Raw genomic sequence first — 21,748 nt, 5'->3', positions numbered from 1 at the left:
CAATGTCTTCTTGCCTGTTTAGGTTTAAAACAGACTGAACAGTGAAATCTAAATCTTGGGTCACAAAAGAGTAAAGGTCAGTAGAAACTCGTTTAGAAATTCTTTTCACATTTTTCAGATGTGGACAGGACATCAACCCTCAAAGATTAGCCTGGGTCTGGTTTCTTATACTGGAAAAATGGTTCTCCCAGGAAAAGGTAAGCAGATTTATATTTCAGATTTTTTCCTGAGGCCAGGACTGAGAACTTGGAAGTAGCTAAAGATTTCCTTTTCATCTGTTACTTCCTTTATTATGAGGTTTGTCATATTCCCTTCTCAGTATTGACAGTAAGAATGGCATAAATTTTTATTGCTGTCTCCTTACCTAAATTCATTCATTCATTTACTAACATACATTGGCATGTAATACCATTTAAGGTGATATCGTTTTGTTAAATACCATTGTGAGTCTTGTGCCTGAACAGAACTTTGCAAAACCAAGTGAAAATGACAAAATAGCAAATAAAAGTATGAATCTCATAATACTCAAGTAATGGCGAATGGGTTGAGCTGAAACCTGGTTGTTCTTCCAAAAATCTCATTTTAATTAGTCCAGTACAGTGAATACTTATAGATTTAAACCTCATTGATTGAGTTTAATAATCCACATGAATTAAACTAAAAGTTACCAAATATAGAAACAGACTGAGCAAATTAATAGTGGAAGAAAACTTACAACAAAGTGCTTTTTAAAAAAAAGGTTGCCATTAAAAGCCTTTTTAGAAGTATGTGATAATTATCAGAAGTTGATATCCATTAGAGGAATTTCTCTGAGACAATTTTGTATTAAGCCTCAGACTTCAAGATTTAAGTGAGGAACCTCTGACCCAGAAGAGAAGTGACTAGCCCAGGGACACACAATAAAGTTAGTTGGAAGAACTAAGGCTAGAACCAAGATCTTCTCACTTTGAGTCCCTAGTCTGCTGGTTTTTCCACCTCAACATTATTTGAGGTAGAACTTAAAGAAACCATAAATTCTGTTCTGTAAATGTCTATAATTCAGCCTAATTTTCTTCTTTACTCCCCTCTATCAGAATTAATTTTGCCTCCAGTTCCAGTTTTGCTTGATACTTCACATAGCTGTTAAAAAAATAACAGAAATTCCTAATCTAAATGTACCTCATATCCAGGTTTTTGGCAGTGTCTAAAAAAAAAAAAAAGACCAAAAAAATGACAAAAAGGCTAGTAGGAGAGGGAAGAAAGAGAAGCAAAATTTTTAGATAACCCCAGGATGATTGAGTTAGCTCTAGTTTCAGATCTAAAAGGGAAAACTTGAATTAAAATCTTCAAAGAGAAAAAGAAAAACTGTCTGTTGTTACTAAAAATTTTTCTAGTCCAAACATGGAATTTGTCAAACCAGAGGAACTTTCCCCTCACTGAAAGGTATTTGCCTACTTCGTGGCTGCCTTTTTTTTTTTTTTTTAAGATTGATTTCTTTATTTTAGAGACAGCGGTGGGGGTGGGCAGAGAGAGGGAGAAAGAGAATCCTAAACAGGCTCCACATGGAGGCCCTGAGATCATGACCTGAGCCAAAATCAAGAGTTGAATGCTTAATCGAGTGAGCCACCCAAGTGCCCCATTCATGGCTGCCTTGTTGCTTATTTTCTGTACAGTTGCTCAACCAGACCAGGTGGTTGATTTCACTTCCATGGCTCCTTAGCACAAACTAAGAGTTGTTCTTGTTTTTCCCAATATCAAAGACCATTTAATCTTCAGGCTTCCGTGCCTCAGTTATTTAAACAGTTGTGGGAATGTTTTAAACTTTAAGCAAGGACCCCAGAGACTTAACTCTTAAAAGGACTAAGATTGCAACTCTTACAAGCACTCAGAGTAGTTCCACAAGGCCAGTCGCTAATCCAGAGTGGCCTTCATCTTTTAGGGGACTTGCTAGCTGCCTCTTTTTCCAATCTCCCAACTTCTGCCAAAAGCTTCCTTTTTATTTTTTTTAAGATTTTATTTGACAGAGAGAGCATAAGCAGAGGGAGAGAAAGAGAGGAGCAGGCTCCCCGCTGAGCATGGGGGACTCAATCCCAGGACCCTGGGATCATGACCTGGGCCGAAGGCAGCCGCCTAACTGACTGAGCCACCCAGGCATCCCCAAAAGCTTCCTTTTTAATTATAAGTTGAAACAGTGATTCCATTTTCCCTTTTCTTCATCCTCTTTTGCCTTCTGCCTTTTTATCTTGCAGTGATTTATCTCTACATGTGGAAGCATGTGTGCAAAGATTTAACTGCAGAGATGTTCACTGCCATGCTGCTTCTAATAAAGGAAAACTGGAAACAACTCCCATGTCCACAGTACAGGACTGGCTAATCTATTTGTAAAACACTATGCCACTATTAAAATTATGTAGTAAATGAACTTTTGGTGACATGGAGGGATGTTCATACTCTGCTATGTGAAAAAACACTTTAGAGAACTATGCATTTGGGATGCATGAATAGAAATGATCTGGATGCCCTTGGACCACAGTATTAATAGAAGCTGTCTTTCAGTGGGAAGATTTGGGGGTTGTAGGTGTGTGTTTTCACTTGCCTATTTCTGTGTTCTAATTTTTCTACATTGAACATGCTTTGCTTTGATAGTAAGATCTGTGCTTAGAAACATGGAACAAATTCTTCCCTGTTTTAGAAGTGTTAGTCATTTATGACCCTGCACATGCATAAAGCAGTTTCACCAGTAACATAATTACAAACTAAGGAGTCTTTGGGATTCTAGATTAAAGTCCTAATATCTTAACCAGACTTTGTTCTTTATCAGGGGCCTGCTGTCTGGACATCTTATCTCTTCCTTCCTCTTAGTCCTTAGTTGAAGCATTTAACTTTTAGCTTTCCAGCATGAATTTTCTCCACTGACTTCTCATCACTAGCATTGTATAAGCACTCAGTTGGCATAGGTGCATTAGGCAAGGATGTGGTAAGAAGAAATAGGATTTTGTACCGAGAACATACTAGATCGTGTTAGCCTCTGATATAGTGAATGGCACATGAATAGAGAAAGTGGGCTCTTGTGTTCTAACCCCCCCCACACACACACACACACGCAGTCTTGCAGGTGCTTCTTGCTTGAGATAAGAGACCTTTCAATAAAATATGATTCCTGGAACCTTTAATCAGCCATGTGATTTACAGGTGTCTTTAATTTAAAGCAGTCATGGGGTGCCTGGGTGCCTCAATCAGGTAAGCATTGGACTCTTGATCTCAGCTCAGGTCTTGATCTCAGGGTCATGAGTTCAAGCCCTGCATTGAAAATAAATTTAAAAAAATTAATAAAAAAATAAAATAAAGAAATAAAAAATAAAGTAGTGTTTGTTAGGATTAGTCCTAGATTTTACTCTTATTTGTATTTGTGTCTGGAGAAGGGGAAACTATAATTTTAGTTTTAAGAACCAGGTGAAGGGAAGTTATTGTGAAACAAGCAGGTCCAGGAAGAGCCAGGGGCTCTCTCTTTCCTTACATCAGTCTTCTCTGATGGCATGTCTCATTAACAAATATTTGGTAGATCACTTTTTCTTTTTCATGCTTGAAATAATTAAAAAATACTTCCTAACCATTTCATCGTTAGTAAAATATATGCTCAAGTCACAGGTTTGTTTGATTTAGAGATTAAATGAAATTTTTTTAAATGTGTGAAAATATGACACACAGTATCTGGCACATAATAACCATTAGATCCCTTCCTCTTTTGTTTTCCAACTTATAATGAATACCAAAAACCAGGGTTTGGGCCAAAAGAGGATCAAGTGGGCCGTACCCTCCCAGGCTTACTCATAAGTGGGTGTTTGGACACTGGAAGGGAGATTCTTGGAAAAAGACTTCATGTGAATGTCTTTAATTAGCCGGTGGCCAGGTCATGAAGAAAATCAGTACCAAGCCTCAGAGCATATCTTAGGCACTTAAGTACAGATATAGTTAAGACGTAGTTCGAATCTGCCCCCAGAAGGTTGTTGTGAGGATTATCACATTCAATGCACCTGTTACAGAAGAGGTATTCAACAAATACTATTCCCTTTCTCCCTTTATATTCTCTGTGATACAGTGGTGAATGTATGCATCCAAGTTTAGCTGTTTTTGTTTATAAAGAAAAGTATCTCGGGGTGCCAGGGTGGCACAGTCAGTTCAGCATCTGACTCTTGGTTTCAGCTCAGTTCATGATCTCATGGGTCGTGAGATCGAGCCCCATGTTAGGTTGTGAGCTCAGCGGGGAGTCTGAAGATTCTCTCCCTCTGCCCCTCTTCCTCCTTGCACGCACTCTCTCAAATAAATAAATCCTTAAAAAAAAAAGTATCTCAAACATATCCAGGAATTTAGTGGTTAAAGGTACTTTATCTTAGAGAAACAGCAGGAATAAAGCTAACTGGAGAGAAATACTTTCTTATTATTTGTTAACTAAAGCATATGCCTAATCTCTATCCTTCTTACGATTCTTCTAGAAATTACTCCCAAGTGTTTTCCGGAGAAAGCTTGAGTTTCTGTTATTATCAGAAGATCTCCAACGTGATATTCCAGAGGACATCCTCAAGGTGAGAGAGGGCTTGGGAGCCATCTGCCCAGGGTTACAGTCACTCAACAAGCTCAGCTTCTCCGCATGAGGTTGGCTATGTTCTCAGACCAGACCAGGCTAGGTGGAGGTTCCTCTGAGGAGAGTTCAGAGTTATAATAAACTTAACCTGATTTTAGAATTCTTAGAGTTGGATTATCTAGAAGTTCTAAGTATAACTGGGGATTGAAGTTTTTTTCATTCCACGTAAAAGGAAGACTTAACTTAGATTTAAGCTTAGTATTTGAATTTTTCACCACTGTATCACAGAGAATATAAAGGGAGAAAGGAAATAGTATTTGTTGAATACCTCTTCTGTAACAGGTGCATTGAATGTGATAATCCTCACAACAACCTTCTGGGGGCAGATTTGAACTAAGTCTTAACTACATCTGTACTTAAGTGCCTAAAGTATGCTATGAGGGTTGGTACTGATTTTCTTCATGACCTGGCCACCGGCTAATTAAAGACGTATTAACAATAGGATTTAAGATTGGGACTTTTCGCTTGTATTAGGTCAAGACGCTGTGACCATCTTGGAGGCAGTTAATGAAGAAGCATCCCTGAGCACTGTCCATAGGCATGGTGCTAAAGCATAGGAAATCACCTCTTCCCCATCCTCTTTTCTCCCTCTACACCAACTCTGCAAACAAATTATAGGCTATAGAGCTTCTTGCCTTCCAAGGCTTACCATCTAGTCAGGGAGAAAAGACAAATATACACTTGCCACAATTATGGATTAAACCAGATGCTACTAATTTTGAGTACTTTCAAAGCCCAATAAAGAGGGAGAGTCGTGTGGGTTGGAGGTGTTGGGGAAGGTTTTCAAGGATGAGGAATGGGCTATACCTCAAAGGATGGCTAGGATTTAGAGCAGAGGTTAAAAAATAGTGTGTAATATTCTCTAAAAGTTGAATTTAAATGCCATGGGAGTGGGCATCATGTCTCATGCCCATTTGTTACCTGCTTGGTCTTTGAATTTGCAGCCCCTGATTTAGATCCACACTGCACATTTTGGAGGCGGTGAGGGGGGCCTAGCTTGAGAATGGAGCCCTTGGGCAGTTGAGTTCTTCTTTGCCTCCATCTCTTCATTTGTAAAATGAGGATAATAGTAGTGTCTTCCTCTTAAGGTTGTTGTAAGGGTTAATTAATTTTTCTGTGTAAAGGACTTAGCATGAAGTAACTACTACGACGTGTTTGCTACTGCTACTGTTATGTACACACTCATACTGAAAAGAGGAAAACATCAAGCATATAAGTGATAACATCCTAGACATGCTCACCATGGATCCCTTGCTTCATCCTCTATTTAGGAGTTATACGAAGCCTTGGCACAAGATACAGGAAGCCCTGTGCTTGATGGAAATCAGAGGCAGGAGAGCTGGGCCCCTCGGCTCAGCTCAGAAGCTGTCTCTGTGCTCTGGGATCTTCTGAGGCAGGCTCCCCAGCCAGCACAGGCCCTGCTGGAACTCCTGCTTAGCAAGGACGATGCCACTGGCCTCTGTGGCTGGTCTCTGCAGAAGGCACTGGTGGACCTCATTCGAAGGGCACTTGGAGCTGTGCAGGGCCCCACCGCTGGGCCCGCTGGTATAGTTGATGCCATCTATGGAGCCCTGCAGAGTCTACGTTGCCCTGCAGAGCCAGTCGGGGTTGAGCTGCGTCTCCTGTGTGAGGAACTACTGGAGGCCTGCAGGGCTGAGGGGAGTCCCCTGCGGGAGGAGCAGGTGCTCAGCTGCCTGCTACACAAGGCTGGACGGAGCCTGGTATCCCTGTACGGCCATACCTATGCAGAGAAGACCACAGAAAAGCCAGTGAAGGCCATACCCTCGGGAAAAGGTGTGTTCCCTTTGCTGCTTCTCCTTGCATGTTAGTAATTCCACTGTGTCCAAACTCTGAAGTTCCTCTAGGCTGGTGCCTTCCAAGTTGCTCAGGAAATCTAGTGGAGAGGCTAAGCAAAAATGGTAAGGTATTCTTTCATAGAACTACAAATTTTGTAGTCCAAGATGGAATGATGGAAAAAATAATAAAGTAATAGCAATACCTGGAAAGAGCTTTTCAGAAGCTACTGAGAGAAGTAAAAGTTCCTTTAAGATACAAGTGTAGAAGGGCGCCTGGGTGGCTCAGTCGGTTAAGTGTCTGCCTTCGGCTTAGGTCATGATCCCAGGGTTCTGGGATCAAGCCCCGCATCGGGCTCCCTGCTCCGCGCAAAGTCTGTTTCTCCCTCTCCCTCTGCCTGCCATTCTGCCTACTTGTATCTCTCTGTTAAATAAATAAAATCTTCTAAAAAAAAAAAAAGATACAAGTGTAGAAAACCTGGCTTAACTTTTTAAAAGAGTGAACTCTCACATCTGTTGATTTTTTGAATGGGCCTTAGCTTAGGAAAGAAGATCTCCCTGTTCCCCAGTAACCTTGTCTGGTTTGATTTTTTTAGTGTCCCCCGAACATCTAGATCCTGAGCAGGCAATGCTAGCCCTGTTCTCCAATCCTGACCCAACCCAGGCTTGGAAATCAGCCTATTTCTACTGCCTGAGCAACAGCAAGCATTTCCTCGAGCAGATCCTGGTAAATCAAACTTATTCATTCTCCATCACAGAAGTACCCAGGGATTTTCTATAGGCTTTTTCATTTCTCATTTCTCTCTGACTCATTTATCCAACACAAGGCAGTCTAATTAGTGGTGAGTCATTTGGTGTGTCCATCCCACAGTCCTGGGGGAAAAAAGGTCCTGAGAACCATTATCATTCATAGTTAGAACTGCTCTCATTTTATATATGCCCTTTGGCAGGAACTAAGATGTTAGATACGTATAAGCTTTCTGGACGGTGTGCGGAAGAAAAGACAGTGGCAGCAATATGTTGCCTAGCTGACGGGGGACTTTAATGACTCTAACCTCCGTCCCGACCACAACTGAGCTTTAATTTAAGTCAATAGATATTTATTAACCTCATCCTGTGTGCCATGTACTGTGCTAGGAGCTGGGGTTACAACAGAAGTCAGTCCCTGCCTTCAGAGAGCTTACAGTCTAGTGTTTCTGTGAACATTTTGCACTCAACTGGCCACTCCTGTCGTTATCCGACGTCTCCCTGCTTTACTAAAAAGCTTCCTACCCTAACAAGCCGCAGGTCCACCTAACTGTCTACAGCAGCCTCCATTGGCTTGCAGGTGACGGCACTAGCACTGCTGAAAGAGGAAGACTTCCCAAGTCTTGGCTGCCTACTAGACAGAGAATTCAGGCCTCTCAGTCGACTGCTCGTGCTCCTGGGCTGGACGCACTGCCAGAGCCTAGCATCAGCCAAGAGGCTGCTCCAGACACTCCACAGGGTCCAGGTAACTCTCGCTCTGCAGGGTGAGCTGCTCCAGAAGTAAGTTGCTGTGGGGCTTCGAGGTGAGGCAGAATGCAGGGTCCTGAAGCCGGTCACAGTCTGACACCAGGTGCCTCAGCCACATCTCTTTCTTCTCCCATATCAACACAGGACCAAGGCTGTGACAAGCTCCTCAGGGAGGCCTGTGATGGGCTGTGGGCTCACCTCGAGGTCCTGGAGTGGTGTGTACAGCAGAGCAGGTACAGGCCTGTGTAGCCAGCCCCCTTCCCACCCCTGGGCACACTTGACCCCATGCTCCACGCATGTACCGTTTCAGGCCACCTTCCACATAGATATTTGAGTCGACAGCATTGACCTGCAACTAATAATCATTCCAGCTATTAAACCACGAAAGGAACATAAATGATGATCATCTTTGCCATAGCCTTAAGGTTATACCTAGAGAATAATTTGAGGATGACAGTGATAAATGGAACAAAAGCTTGCATTTCCTGAGCACTTTCTATATGCCAGACATTGCTGTGAGCCCTTTCAGTGGATGATTTCACTTAAGCCTCAAAATAATTCTGTGAGATAGATGCCAATATTGTCCTCATTGTGAAGGCGGGACAGCTTAAGCCCAGAGGAGTTAAATCACATGCCTAAAGTGACACGGCTAGTAAATGTCCATATTCTTAGTCATGTGTTATCCTGGATCACAGATTTATGAGACAACTGCCTTTTGCACTGTGTACAAGGCTGTGCTTCCCCAATAACTTAGCCTTAGGTCTTCCCCAGATCCGGGTTCGTGTTTTGTTCTTCACCCACTTCACTGGCACTTCCTGAGTAGAGTAGGCAGAAGCGGGGGGTGGGGGGGGGGTGCTGTTTACTCAAATCAGAGAACTTAGCCAGGAAGAGTATGGAAATTGGGAAACCTAATCTGGGCCCTTCCTAGGTCCTTTCTAGACAAGTAGAGCTGACTTGATGGATGTACTTTCCTAATGGTAAACAAGTGCTCTGCTCTATCCCAAACCAACTAGAAGTTGGTGTTGAGGGAAGTGAAACCTGTAGTGTCATGGGCCAGAGAGAAAAGAACAAGAGGGAATCGAGATGGGTTTTTCAGAGTCAGGTATAAACTGACTCTCTTCCAACCTCTCAATTTTGCCTTTCAGCAACCCCATACCAAAGAGAGATCTCTTGGGTCATTTACATGGTGGAGACAGCCACTCCGTGCTCTACTCTCTCCATCACCTTACCAACCTTCCAGCCCTAAGGGAGGAAGATGTTCTCAAGCTCTTACAGAAGGCGCCAGCCAAGGACCCCCAGCAAGAGCATGGTGAGTTGGCAAGGAATGACTTGGGCAAGATTCCCTCTTAGGACAATCCTGCACCAGTTTCTTTCAGCACAAGATTTATGTAGATTTGATCTGTCAAGGTGGGTGGTCCAACAGGTGCCCACTAGATTATCACTGTTTGCCCCCATCAGATTATGGGTTGTAGGGACACTCCTCTCCTTTCTTGGTGAGGTATAGGGAATCCTATGAGAAGAGGCCCATAGGAACTTTCATCCTCCTGGAACTTTCTCAGGAACCACTCATATACCTTTATCCCAATGAAGCAAAATTAGGACCTGCCCTCTGAATTTGCAGCATTGTCATGGGCAGTGTTTATGCAAGTTCTTGGTGAGTCTTCCCATGCTACATAAGCTTCTTCCTAGCACATTCTGTGTTTCCTTTCCCTCCCATCTCTCCTTCATAATCTACTAAATAAAGAAGTTTAGAAGAAAGACTTGCCTAAAACAATAACAAAGCCTTGTTTTAACCTTGGATCTCTGCTTATAACTCAGCTCACTGTTAACAAGCTCTTTTTGCTTTCAAAAATCACATCATAGTACAGTCAGAACACAGGCCAGGGACACTTAGCTTAGAGAGAAACAAATGTTTTCATATGGCAATAGATGTTTCTCAACCTAGATACTGTTTTGATTTATGTATTAAAAGAACCTACTACTACCTGGAAAACCAATGTTACTACATTCTATATTTTTTTCTGGAAAAGTAGGGAATTTGTTTACCAGATCTCCTAAAGGAACTAGAATTCCCTGTTTTCTACATACAAGTACAAAAGGCTTCCAGAGAAGTATTTTAAATCAAATCCCTGGTAACCTACCAGGACACACGTGGAACTTGAACTTGGAAAAGACAGAATAAGAGCAATAATAGGGCTGGGATTAAGGTGACACAAGAGAGGCATCTGGGGTACGAAATTTAAGGAGTCACTCAGTCTCAAGGTCACGCAAGTGTTTGCAAGTCCTGACCCTGATCAGTAATGCCATGCAGAGGCCAGGGGCATAGAAAAATATTGGTCTTGTTTTTCATATTACCTTGACCTTGGTAAAGCTGAGGCTACTTTCTAAAAGAAGTAATCACGAGGAAGTCTATACATAAACGGGTTTATTGCAACGTAATAGTAGCAAAGCAGCCCTAACTACTGCATGTCCTGCCCGAAAGGAATCCCTAGGGAAGGGATTCATTCAGTAGAACTATATGCAGCCATCAGAAATTTAGTCCATGAAGAAATATAATCAAATGCTTATACTGTAAAAAATACTTAAGAAATAGGAAAATTAAATAGTGTATAAAATGTCATTACACTCAACTTAAATACATACTCACATATATATATGCCAAACTGTCAAAGACATTAAACCAGAATGTAACAATTATTGTGTTTAGCTGGTAGGATCATGGGTAATATTTCTTTACTTCTTTTTTGCTTTGTTACATTTAGTGCTTCTTTTTTTTTTTTTTTTTTTTTTGGAGCAGGTTGTCCATTTTTTTTAATGCAACAGATTTCTGTATATTAATTTTATATCATGCAACTTTATTGAATTCATTTATCAGTTCTAGTAGGTTTTTGGTGGAATCTTTATGGTTTTCTATATATAGTATCATATCATCTGCAAATAGTGGAAGTTTTACTTTTTCTTTACCAACTTGGATACCTTTTATTTTTTTTTCTTGTATGATTGCTGTGGCTAGGACTTCCAGTACTATGTTGAATAAAAGTGATAAGTGTGGACATCCTTGTCTTGTTCCTGATCTTAGAGTAAAAGCTTTCAGTTTTTCACCATTAAGTATGATGTTAGCTGTGGGTTTTTCATATATGGACTTTATTATGTTGAGGTATGCTCTCTCTAAACTTACTTTGTTGAGTTTTTATCATAAATGGATGTTGTACTTTGTCAAATGCTTTTTCTACATCTGTTGAGATGATAATATGGTTTTTATCCTTTCTCTTGTTAATGTGATGTATCATGTTGATTGATTTATGAGTATTGAATCACCATTGCATCCCTGGAATAAATCCCCCTTGATCATGGTGAATACATTTTTTTAATGTATTTTATTTGGTTTGCTATTTTTTTTAAGATTTTATTTATTTATTTATATGAGAGAGAGAGAGCACAGAGAAAGAGTGAGAGGCAGAAGCAGGACTCCCTGCTGAGCAGAGAGCCCGATGTGGGGCTCGATCCCAGGACCCTGAGATCATGACCTGAGCCAAAGGCAGACGCTTAACCAACTGAGCCACCCAGGCACCCATCAGTTTGCTATTTTCTTGAGGATTTTTGCATCTATGTTCAGCAGAGATACTGGCCTATAATTTTCTTTTTTGTGATATCTTTATCTGGTTTTGGTATAAGGGTAATGCTGGCCTCATAGAATGAACTTGGAAGCTTTTCTTCATTTTCGATTTTTTGGAATAGTTTGAGAAGAATAAGTATTATTAACTCTTCTTTAAATGTTTTGTGGAATTCACCTATGAAGCCCACTGGTCCTGGACTTTTGTTTTATGGTTATTGATTCAGTTCTATTGCTAGTAATGAGACTGTTCAAATTTTCTGTTTCTTCCTGATTTAGTTTTGGAAAATTGTATGTTTCTAGGAATTTATCCATTTCTTCTAGGTTTTCCAATTTGTTGGCATGTAATTTTTCATAATCTCTCATAATTCTTTGTATTTCTGTGGTGTCAGTTATTTCTTCTCTTTCATTTCTGGTTTTATTTATTTGAATACTTTCTCTCTCTCTCTCTCTCTCTTTTTTTTTTTAATGAGTCTGGCTAAAATTTTATCAATTTTGTTGATCTTTTCAAAGCACCAGCTCCTGGTTTCATTGATCTATTCTATTGTTTTTTTAGTCTCTATTTCAATTATCTCTGCTTTAATCTTTATTATTTTCTTCCTTCTACTGGCTTTGGGCTTTGTTCTTTTTTTCTAACTCCTATAAGTATAAGGTTGTTTATTTGAGATTTTTCCTGTTTCTTGAGGTAGGCCTGTATTGCTGTAATCTCTCGTAAAACAGGTTTTTCTGCATCCCAAAGATTTTGGACTATTGTGTTTTCATTTTCATTTGTCTCCATGTTTTATTTCCTCTTTGATTTCTTGGTTGACCTATTCATTGTTTAGTAGCATGTTACTTAGCCTCCATGTATTTGTGTTCTTTCCAGATTTTACCTTGTGATTGATTTCTAGTTTCATACAGTTGTGTCCAGAAAAGGTGCATGAGGGGCGCCTGGGTGGCTCAGTCGGTTAAGCGTCTGCCTTCGGCTCAGGTCATGATCCCAGGGTCCTGGGATCGAGCCCCGCATCGGGCTCCCTGCTCAGTGGGGGGCCTGCTTCTCCCTCTCCCACTCCCCCTGCTTGTGTTCCCTCTCTCGCTGTGTCTCTCTCTGTCAAATAAATAAAATCTTTAAAAAAAAAAAAAAAGAAAGAAAAGGTGCATGATACAATTTCAGTGTTTTTGAATTTATTGAGAATTGTTTGGTGACATAACATGTGATTTATTCTGGAGAATTTTCCATGTGCACTTGAAAAGAGTGTATTCTGCTGCTTTGGGATGAATGTTCTGAATATATCTGTTAGATCCATCTGTTCCAATGTGTCATTCAGAGCCACTGTTTCCTTGTTGATTTTGTGTCCAGTGATCTATACATTGATGTGAGGTGTTAAATCCCCTATTGTTATTGTATTATTGTCGATTTCTTCCTTTATGTCTATTAATAGTTGCTTTATATATTTAGGCACTCCCATGATAGGTGCATAAATATTTACAATTATTCTCTTGTTGGATTGTTCCCTGTATCATTATGTAATGCCTTTCTTTGTCTTTTGTTACAGTCTTTGTTTTAAAGTCTGTTTCGTCTGATATAAATATTGCTACCCCAGCTTTCTTTTCACTTTTATTTGGAAGGTAAATGTTTTTCCATCTCTTCATTTTCAATCTGCAGATATCTTTAGGTCTGAAATGAGTCTCTTGTAGGCAGCATATAGATGGCTTAAGCAGGCTATATTTTGCTATGGAAGGAATTAAGATCAGATTAAAATGTTAGAGACCCTTTAAAAATTATGGTGCCCTCCTCTCTCCTGACTGACAATCAAAAAAAATTCTAATGAGAAATTATTAAACAAGTACAAGGAATTTCAACTGAGTTTGTGTTTTTTCCCTTGATGTCTGCTTCAGTGCTTTCTTAAAAATATTAAATGTTTGTAATTTTTTGTTGCCTTTGCTCTCATTATTCAGTCTAAATGCACTTTAAGCCTAGCTCCTGGATAATGTGGCACTAGGTAGACTAAATATTAACTTGACATTCTAATTTTTTTTTAAAAAAGCAAAACAGGTACTTTAAGAAATATGAGGGAAAGACTTGACAAATAGCCATGAGGGCCGTAGTGAACAGCCAGGTAGAATGGAGGCGGGTGGGAAAAGGAAACAGGGGCTGTAAGTTGATGCTCAGTGGACGCTGGGGCGCAGCCGGGGCGCAGGTCAAACTGACAGCAAGCAGAAATCGGAGCCTGAAGAGCAGTGTGTCTTTTCCTCGGCCGTACTTGCAGCCCCTGCTGGAGAGCCCCGACTCTGAAGTTCTGCCCGTTTCTCCACAATTCAGATTCAGCTGAAGCCACAGTCCCTGAGCACCTGAGCCAGTGTCAGAACCTGACGCTCTACCAGAGCTTCTGTGCCATGAAGTATGCCATCTATGCCCTCTGTGTGAACTCACACCAGCACTCCCAGTGCCAGGAATGCAGAGACAGTCCCTCAGAGGACCCGGCCTTGGCTGCAGAGCCAGCAAATGATCCTCTCTCCTCCCCAGGTACAGACTTCTCCCTGCCACCCCATCCCTGACATTAGCTGGTAACAGCCTCTCCCAGAGAGTTCTTCATGGGATTGGGAGGTGGCCTTGGTTTTATTACACCCAGGAATAATTTCATCCATTTGTCAGCCTCCATGAATCAGAACGACATGGAGAGACATTGCCTAAGTTCTAATGGAGTTTGATCACTTAGTGCAGTGTTTTCCAAATGCTTCTTTTTTAACTACAACCCACAGTGAAAATAGCATTTCTCATCACACTCCTGTTTGCACTTAGGTATATAATTTGCGTGATATATATGTGTGTGTGTGTGTATAAGAGATACATAAACTAAGTTTTAGGAAACAATACTTAATGCTTCCAAATAGAGCACCCTCTCAATTATTTTTCTGTTTTATTTTTTTAATGTAGCTCTCTAAGTCAGTGTCATGGGTCACAGCCTACACTATGGAAGAACCTCGTGCTTTATCCTTTCTTTTTTCTTAATAATTTATAATTCCTTAACTTGCCTTCTGTGACTAGGGGTCAGTTATCTCTCCCATGTGGCTTTGGAATAGACCTTCACCTGTGAGCATGGTCATTTCTGACCAGTGAGTATTTCTGAAAGATCTAGGTAGCTCATAATCACGTTTAGTGTAACAGTGAATGAAAATAGAATTGAGGAATAAGGAGTCTCCATGCTGCCTTCATTCCAGGAACTGAAATATGAAGTGCTTGTCAGAGATAAGGAATAGTATTTGTTTTGTTTTGTTTTGTTTTTTAAACTTTTTCTAAAAATTTTTTCCTTTGTCTTAAATTTAATTAACATATAATGTATTGGTTTCAGAGTGATTCATCAGTGTTATGTAACACCCAGTGCTCATTACATCACGTGCCCTCCTTAGTGTCCATCACCCAGTTACCCCTTCTCCCCTGCACCCTCCCCTCCAGCAACCCTCAGTTTGTTTGCTATGATTAAGAGTCTGTCGTGGTTTGTCTCCCTCTCTGATTTCATCTTGTTTTATTTTTTTTCCTCTTCCCCTATGATGATGAGGAATAATACTTACAAGCAGAAACAAAATAATGAGTGTTCAGTAAGCTATACTCTTGATTGAGGTAACAAAATCTTTCTGCAAATCATGAAGACATGGCTAAATAGTCTCTTATTCTTCTGCCTATAACCACTTCCCTTAGTCATTAAAAAATAAATGAGTGAAAGTTGTGAGAATGTTTGAGTCTGGCAAGTAGTGTTTCTAATGTGTACATTTTCTCTCTTCTCTTTCTCTGGCCTCTTCTCTTATACGTGCTTCTTTAGGTGCTTCAGATCTCTTCTCAACATACCTAGCCAGATGTCAACAGTATCTGTGCAGTATTCCTGACTCTTTATGCCTGGAACTCCTAGAAAACATCTTCTCATTGCTCCTCATCACCTCTGCCGATCTTCACCCAGAGCCTCACCTGCCCGAGGACTATGCTGAGGATGATGACATTGAGGGGAAGGGCCTGTTGGGTTTGAGGTCACCCTCTGAGAGCCCTCAGCACATAGCACAACCTGAGAGGAAGTCAGAACGGGGTTGCCAGGGAGTCCCCAGGAGCCTTGCTTATACAATCCCAAGCTGTCTGAAGACAGAGCCAAAAGACAGTTCCCCAGGGCCCCATGGGCACAGCTTTTTGGACCTAAAGCACTTTACTAGTGGTATCAGTGGGTTTCTGGCTGATGAATTTGCAATAGGGGCCTTCCTCAGCCTTCTCCAGGAGCAGCTGGATAAACTCAGCAGCCACAATCCCCCTGAGAAGCCAAAGCTGCTAGAAGGCCAGAGCTGCTCGGGAAGCAGAGATGGATCGCAGAGCCGCCTGCACCGGTTTTCCAAGGTTCTGTCTGAGGCCCAGTGGAGATACAAGGTGGTAACAAGCAACCAGGGCTCAGGTGAGAGGAGACAGAGCTGGTGGGTCCCAAAAGTGAGGAAGGGAAAAAAGTCCCAGGAATGTGGGAGAGAGCGAGGAGTTATGTGGGAGTCACACCTTAACTCAGGGCATTATCACCATAGCAACCGGTGTCAGAAACCTGTCTCGGAGCCAGTCCAGATCTTCCCCTACCTATTATCCCAGCAGGTGGGTCAAATCAAAATTGAACACTCCCATATGACCCATAGTTTGCTGTTTCAGAGGAGCAGCCTTCCCGAAGATACCGGCCCATTGCCACAGGGCATCCAAGTCTCCGCCGGGGGCGTCGGCCAAGAAGGAGCCGGCCAGGTAATCTGAAGAGTTCTCCCCAGTCCTTATTCCGATGCATCAGGCAAGTGGTATGCTGCCACTTGTCTAGTATTCTTTAAAATAAAACACATGGTCCAAATGAACAAACAAACACAAGGGATCTAAGATTATCCTAATCCCACTCCCCCAAGGTAGCCTTGCTAATAGTTTCCTTCCAGAAATTTTCGTGCAATATAAGCGTATGTTGCATTTTATATATCCCGATGCATCATACTACATTTAGAACTGTATATATTGAGAACTGTGATTTTGTTTTTTCACTTACATTCTTTTATATATACAGATGTATCATACTATATATTGAGAACTTACTTTTTTTTCTCTTGTAATTTAAAGGCTCCTTAACATTTCCATTGTTATATATACCCTTTTGTGGACATTTAAATTGTTTATGTTTTTTACTATTATAAACAATGCTATAGTAAACAACCTTGTACATATGTCTGGGTATACATACATACGTACATACATACATGTCTGTTGAATATAGCTATAGACTAAGTCCCTAGCAGTAGAATAGCAAGGTCAAAGATACATGGATATAAAATATGGGTATTGCCAAATTGCCTTAAAAAAGAGGTGGACTGGGATGCCTGGGTGGCTCAGTCAGTTAAGCATCTGACTTTTGATTTCAGCTCAGGTCATGATCTCAGGGTCCTGAGATCGAGCCCCAAGTCATACTCTGTGCTGGACCTGGAGCCTGCTTAAGATTCTCTCTCTCCCTCTGCCCCTACCGCTACACCTCCAGCACCACCAATACCCCCTACCCCCACCCCCCTAGCACTTCAGAAAGCAGGTGTTGAGAAGAAGCTTTTCCTCCAGGGCTTTAAATACCATGGTCTTTGCCAGACTGGGTCTTATACTTGGTTCCCTGCCTTTTCAAGTATGAGGATACCTTTTTCTATGTCAGAAAATGTTGTGGCCCTCTTTGCACCCTACCACTTTCTGCTCATATTTTATTTTTATTTTTTCAGAATATTGACAGTGCTTAGTAAGCAGATGGGGGTTGCTGACCCCTACAAGTAACTTGAAAGCTCCTGGGGCTCTGAGACCCACAGGTTGGAAGCCGCTACTACTCAAATGAGCGTGGGGGCCATATTAAGCCTACCCTTCACCTTCGGTCTATAGAAACGTGTTTGCTGTAGAAGGAGCGGCAGCAGTAATAGTTACCCATTACCCTTTCACTCTTAATACCCTTGGCTTCAAGCTGACTTCTTACTTTCCACACTATATGGAGTTGAGGGTTGATTCTCTCTCTTCTTCCTAATTCCTTTAGATGGCCGGGACAGAAGTTCCAATCCATCCCTGGAAAGTACGAGTAGTGAGCTGAGCACGAGTACTTCAGGTATGGGGGTCCCAACCAGTTGTCAACTACAAGCAGCTTTGCCCTGATATAGAGTTGCCCTACACCACAGGATAAAATCCTGGACTGAACGGTTTATGCCTGTGTTCAAGAACTTTGGTTCTAAGAGATACAAGCTTTCAGTTATAAGTAAGTCCTGGGGCTATAATACACAGTGTGGTGACTGTAGTTAACAGTACAAGATTGTATATTTGAAAGTGGCTAAGAGAGTATATCTTAAAAATTCTATCATAAGAAAAAAAATTTGTAACTAGGTGTGATGAATGATGGATGTTAACTAAACTTATTGGGATGATCATTTCATTATATATATATAAATCATTATGTTGTTCACCTAAAACTAATACTAAATGTTATATGTCAGTTATATCTCAATTTGGAAAAAAAAAAAAAAAAGGTTGGTTCTGCAGATGGCCAAACAGATTTCAGCAGGGAAAGGGGGAAGGGTTGTCTCACCATCATGGAGTTACCCATCAGCAGAGAGAAACAGGTGAATAACCCAAAAATATCACTTAAGTCTTGTATTCAAAGATAGTAGCATAGGTTTGCCCTTCAATTGAGGAAAAATTAAGCCCCACTTACAGAACTTTTAGAGAAGGACCTTGAAGATAAGAGTGTGGTGGGAGGTGCCAGCAGTATAGTTTTTCCTCAATTTCTATTGCTTCCTTGGCCCCCACAGAGGGAAGTCTGAATGCTACATCTGGAAGGAATGAGCTGGATGTCCGATTGCAGCCCCAATCTCAAAGTTCACTCATCCCCATGATGTTCTCCCCACCTGAGTCACTGCTGGCATCCTGCATCCTCCGGGGGAACTTTGCAGAAGCCCACCAGGTAAGGAGAGCACCTGTGTGGCAGGTGTTAGCCACCAGGCCATGCCTTGTTCTCGTAGAGAATACTAAGGCAGCCTGTAGCTGGCTGGGCCCTGCTGGGCCTCAGGTAAAGCTAGGTGCATGTGCAACCAGAGCCTCGGGAGCACCCGAGGGGCCACATCCAGCAGGAGCAATGGGGAAATTTCCATGTTCAAGGCCCATTCCTCAGCATTGTGAATTTCAAGATTCATCCTGGAGATTTAAGCTATTGAATCATTTCTTAACAGAAACAGTGTTTTAACAAGATAAAATATTTAGCCACAGTTCCACCATTGCAAAACAGTGAAATATTTTTGTCTTTCCTTGTACTCCTTCTGTGAACACATATGTGTTTTTATATAGTTAAAAATCATGATGCAAACAATTTTTAATAATAACTAGAATGCTAATTCATTATACAAGAAGTATAGGGGGACTACCAAACTAGAATGTTCATCATGTTATATAGGAAAAAACACAAGAAATAGAAGTCAGAAAGACTCTTACCGTCTCTGAAATTCCATATCCTCATTTGAAAATTGCAGTGAAATGTAGTACCTGCTTGTCCTACCTCATGGGAATGTTAAGAGGGTATGTACAAGCTGTGAGAAATGCAAGAATCCTCTACTAAAAATTGCTTAAATTTAATGGCATAAAAACCTACTCTTCTGGTTTTTAAAACTCTCTTGGTATTTTTATCACACTTGTGCTGATCCCTTAACACATAGGTCAGAATTTTTCTTTCATTTGAGTTCAGTTGTTCAGGAATAAATTGAGGAGAAATCTAGGTGGTGGAAGAATCTTTGTTCAACTTCCTCTGATCATTTTGGATCCCAAACTTAAATGATAATGATGATTCTGACCCTCTGTGGGAGAACAGGACCCTTGGCAACCTTTTTACACCCAAACCCAGAGAGGAATTCAGCTGAGACCACCCTCCCCCCACTCCAAGGCTTTATTCCTAAAATCCTCACCTCCTCTTCTTTTCCTGGGACCTTGATCTTCTTTTCTTTTTTTTTTTCTTTTTTAAAGATTTTATTTATTTAACAGAGAGAGACAGGGAGAGAGGGAACACAAGCAGGGGACGTGGGAGAAGGAGAGGCAGGCTTCCCGCTGAGCAGGGAGCCCGATGCGGGGCTCGATCCCAGGACCCTGAGATCATGACCCGAGCCGAAGGCAGCCTTAACGACTGAGCCACCCAGGCACCCCCTTTTTTCTTTTTTAAGATTTTTTCTTTTCTTTTCTTTTTTTTTTTTTTTTAATAAAAATCCCTATTTTCTTAACCTGGTTATAGAATAAGTCATGAGTATTACAAGAAAATACCAAAAAATATTAACAAGTATTAACCCTATTGTCCAGAACAGCCGATATTAAAGGTAAAGTATATTTTGCCAGTATTTTTCCAAGTTATGAATGACTTCTATATAGCCAGAATTATTTTGAATCTAAAACCTTATTTAGTGCCTTTTTTTGCATTTGCTTTGTAATTGGTTTTAGTGACCTCACAGTAGTCTGATCGAGTAGGTACATTTGACCATTCCCCTGCTACTAAACATTAGATTCTTTTCAACCTTGTAGATTATCTTGGGCATTAAGTCTTTTGAATTATTTCCTTAAGAAAGTTTCTCATAAAAATTACTAAGTCAAAGAATAAAAACATTTTTAAAGCTTTGTAGATTGTCTTTCAAAAAAAATTGTGGCAGTTCATCCTACCACCACTCCATGAGGGTTTATTTTTACTTTGTCATTGTGATAGATGCAAAGTGGTATTAATGTTACTTAAATTCCCTGGATTACTAGTAAGGGAAAACACTTTTCATCTCTATATTAGTCATACGTAATTAGTCATATGCATTTTTTCTTGGAAACTATTTACATCTTTTGCCTATTTTCTTTTGGGGCCGTGGTGGCTTTCTTGCTGACTTTTATGAGTTATTTCTATGTTTGATCTATTCTTCTAACATTAGGTGATCTCACAAGCCTCCAAAGCAGATGTCTCAGGGCCATACTCTAATGCTAGGCAAGATCTCATGTCTCTAATTCCCTAACTCCGCGGACCCAGCACAACGCCCAGTCCTCCTCCTCCTCCTGTGACAGGTGGTGTTCATGTTCAACCTGAAGTCCTCGCCCAGCTCAGGGGAACTGATGTTCATGGAGCGCTACCAGGAGGTGATCCAGGAGCTGTCCCGGGTAGAGCACAAGATTGAAAACCAGAACTCAGATGGCGGTAGCAGCACCATTCGAAGAACAGGCAGTGGCCGTTCCACGCTACAGGCCATTGGCAGCGCTGCAGCTGCAGGTGCCACCACAGGTGGTGAGGTAGCTGGGGGAGGAGGGGGCCGGGGGAACAGCCACCCCAATCATAGGTTCCTCATGCAGGTGAGCAAAAATCCAGAGCAGGACACTTGCCTTGAAGAATAGCAGTCTTGACACATGCAGAGTCCATTTCTAGCTGCGCCCAACTTCCCTGGCCCCGGTGGTCCCATCCCTGCCACTTGAGCTACTCCATTCAGCTTGTCCTGTGGGATTTAAAGTGGAGGGTGTAAACGCTGTTTCCCCCATGTGTTTTGATGGCCACTAGCTTGGGCTTTGGGGAAATGGTTGGGAGTTTATTTCCCTCCTATGTAATTATTCCGGGATAAAGCATTATCACTTCACTTTTCTGTAAAGTGAAAAAGTTGTGTATAACACTGATGGCTTAGGATTCACAGGTGTTAATGCCCAACATTGGCTGCACTGCAGAAACTCATCCTTTCATGATTTCTTGAAAGTGGAATCCTGCCCCACATTTCTACATCTCTTACTGGTCTAGGCTCCACATATCGAGTACCATCACACATTGCTCTTTCTACATTCTCCCAGAAGTTTTCTATACCTCTTCAAAAGAATATCTGCACATCTTTTTTGTTTGTAATATAAATGGGTTCTTAACAATTAAGTCCTGTTTTCTACCTTTTTTTTTTTAGTACTGTGTTTTAGAGATTTAGTGATTAGTACATACAAATACACCTCGTTCTTTCTCAACCTACCTTTAGATCCCATTGGGAAGAAGCTCCTGATCATCTTGACCATTTTGAGTTTCTCTGGGTCTGCCTTTCCATAACATTGTTTTGAGGCCATAGAGCAGGCTGTAATGATGGTGCTAATATGTATAGAAGATATCCGGTGCAGAAGGATCGCAAACATTTTTTTTTTTTAAGTAACTACTTTTCAAAATAAAAGTGGTAGTGAGAATCATGTTAACCTCTTGCTTTTTA

The 21,748-nt window shown here is 41.1% G+C and overlaps 1 protein-coding gene across 2 annotated transcripts in view; it reads left to right on the top strand.

Annotated features, from left to right (window-relative positions):
* The window catches only part of ZFYVE26 (zinc finger FYVE-type containing 26), a 63,372-nt gene that overhangs the window by 2,149 nt on the left and 39,475 nt on the right, over positions 1-21,748 (top strand). Inside the window, exons 3-15 of one of the 2 annotated variants that reach the window (XM_036071183.2) lie at positions 119-197; positions 4,473-4,562; positions 5,893-6,415; positions 7,011-7,141; positions 7,742-7,906; positions 8,053-8,141; positions 9,054-9,217; positions 13,824-14,027; positions 15,322-15,933; positions 16,173-16,259; positions 17,557-17,625; positions 18,323-18,474; positions 20,589-20,790. In XM_036071183.2, the coding sequence (XP_035927076.1) occupies positions 119-197; positions 4,473-4,562; positions 5,893-6,415; positions 7,011-7,141; positions 7,742-7,906; positions 8,053-8,141; positions 9,054-9,217; positions 13,824-14,027; positions 15,322-15,933; positions 16,173-16,259; positions 17,557-17,625; positions 18,323-18,474; positions 20,589-20,790 (2,567 nt within the window). The remainder of the gene's footprint in view (positions 1-118; positions 198-4,472; positions 4,563-5,892; positions 6,416-7,010; positions 7,142-7,741; positions 7,907-8,052; positions 8,142-9,053; positions 9,218-13,823; positions 14,028-15,321; positions 15,934-16,172; positions 16,260-17,556; positions 17,626-18,322; positions 18,475-20,588; positions 20,791-21,748) is intronic. The other variant, XM_078053833.1, reaches the window with a different exon arrangement.

The sequence above is a fragment of the Halichoerus grypus genome, chromosome 8, assembly GCF_964656455.1.
Source record: "Halichoerus grypus chromosome 8, mHalGry1.hap1.1, whole genome shotgun sequence".
NCBI lineage: Eukaryota > Metazoa > Chordata > Mammalia > Carnivora > Phocidae > Halichoerus > Halichoerus grypus.
Note: the sequence above shows the minus strand (reverse complement) of the source record. Positions and strands in the feature narration are given on the sequence as shown.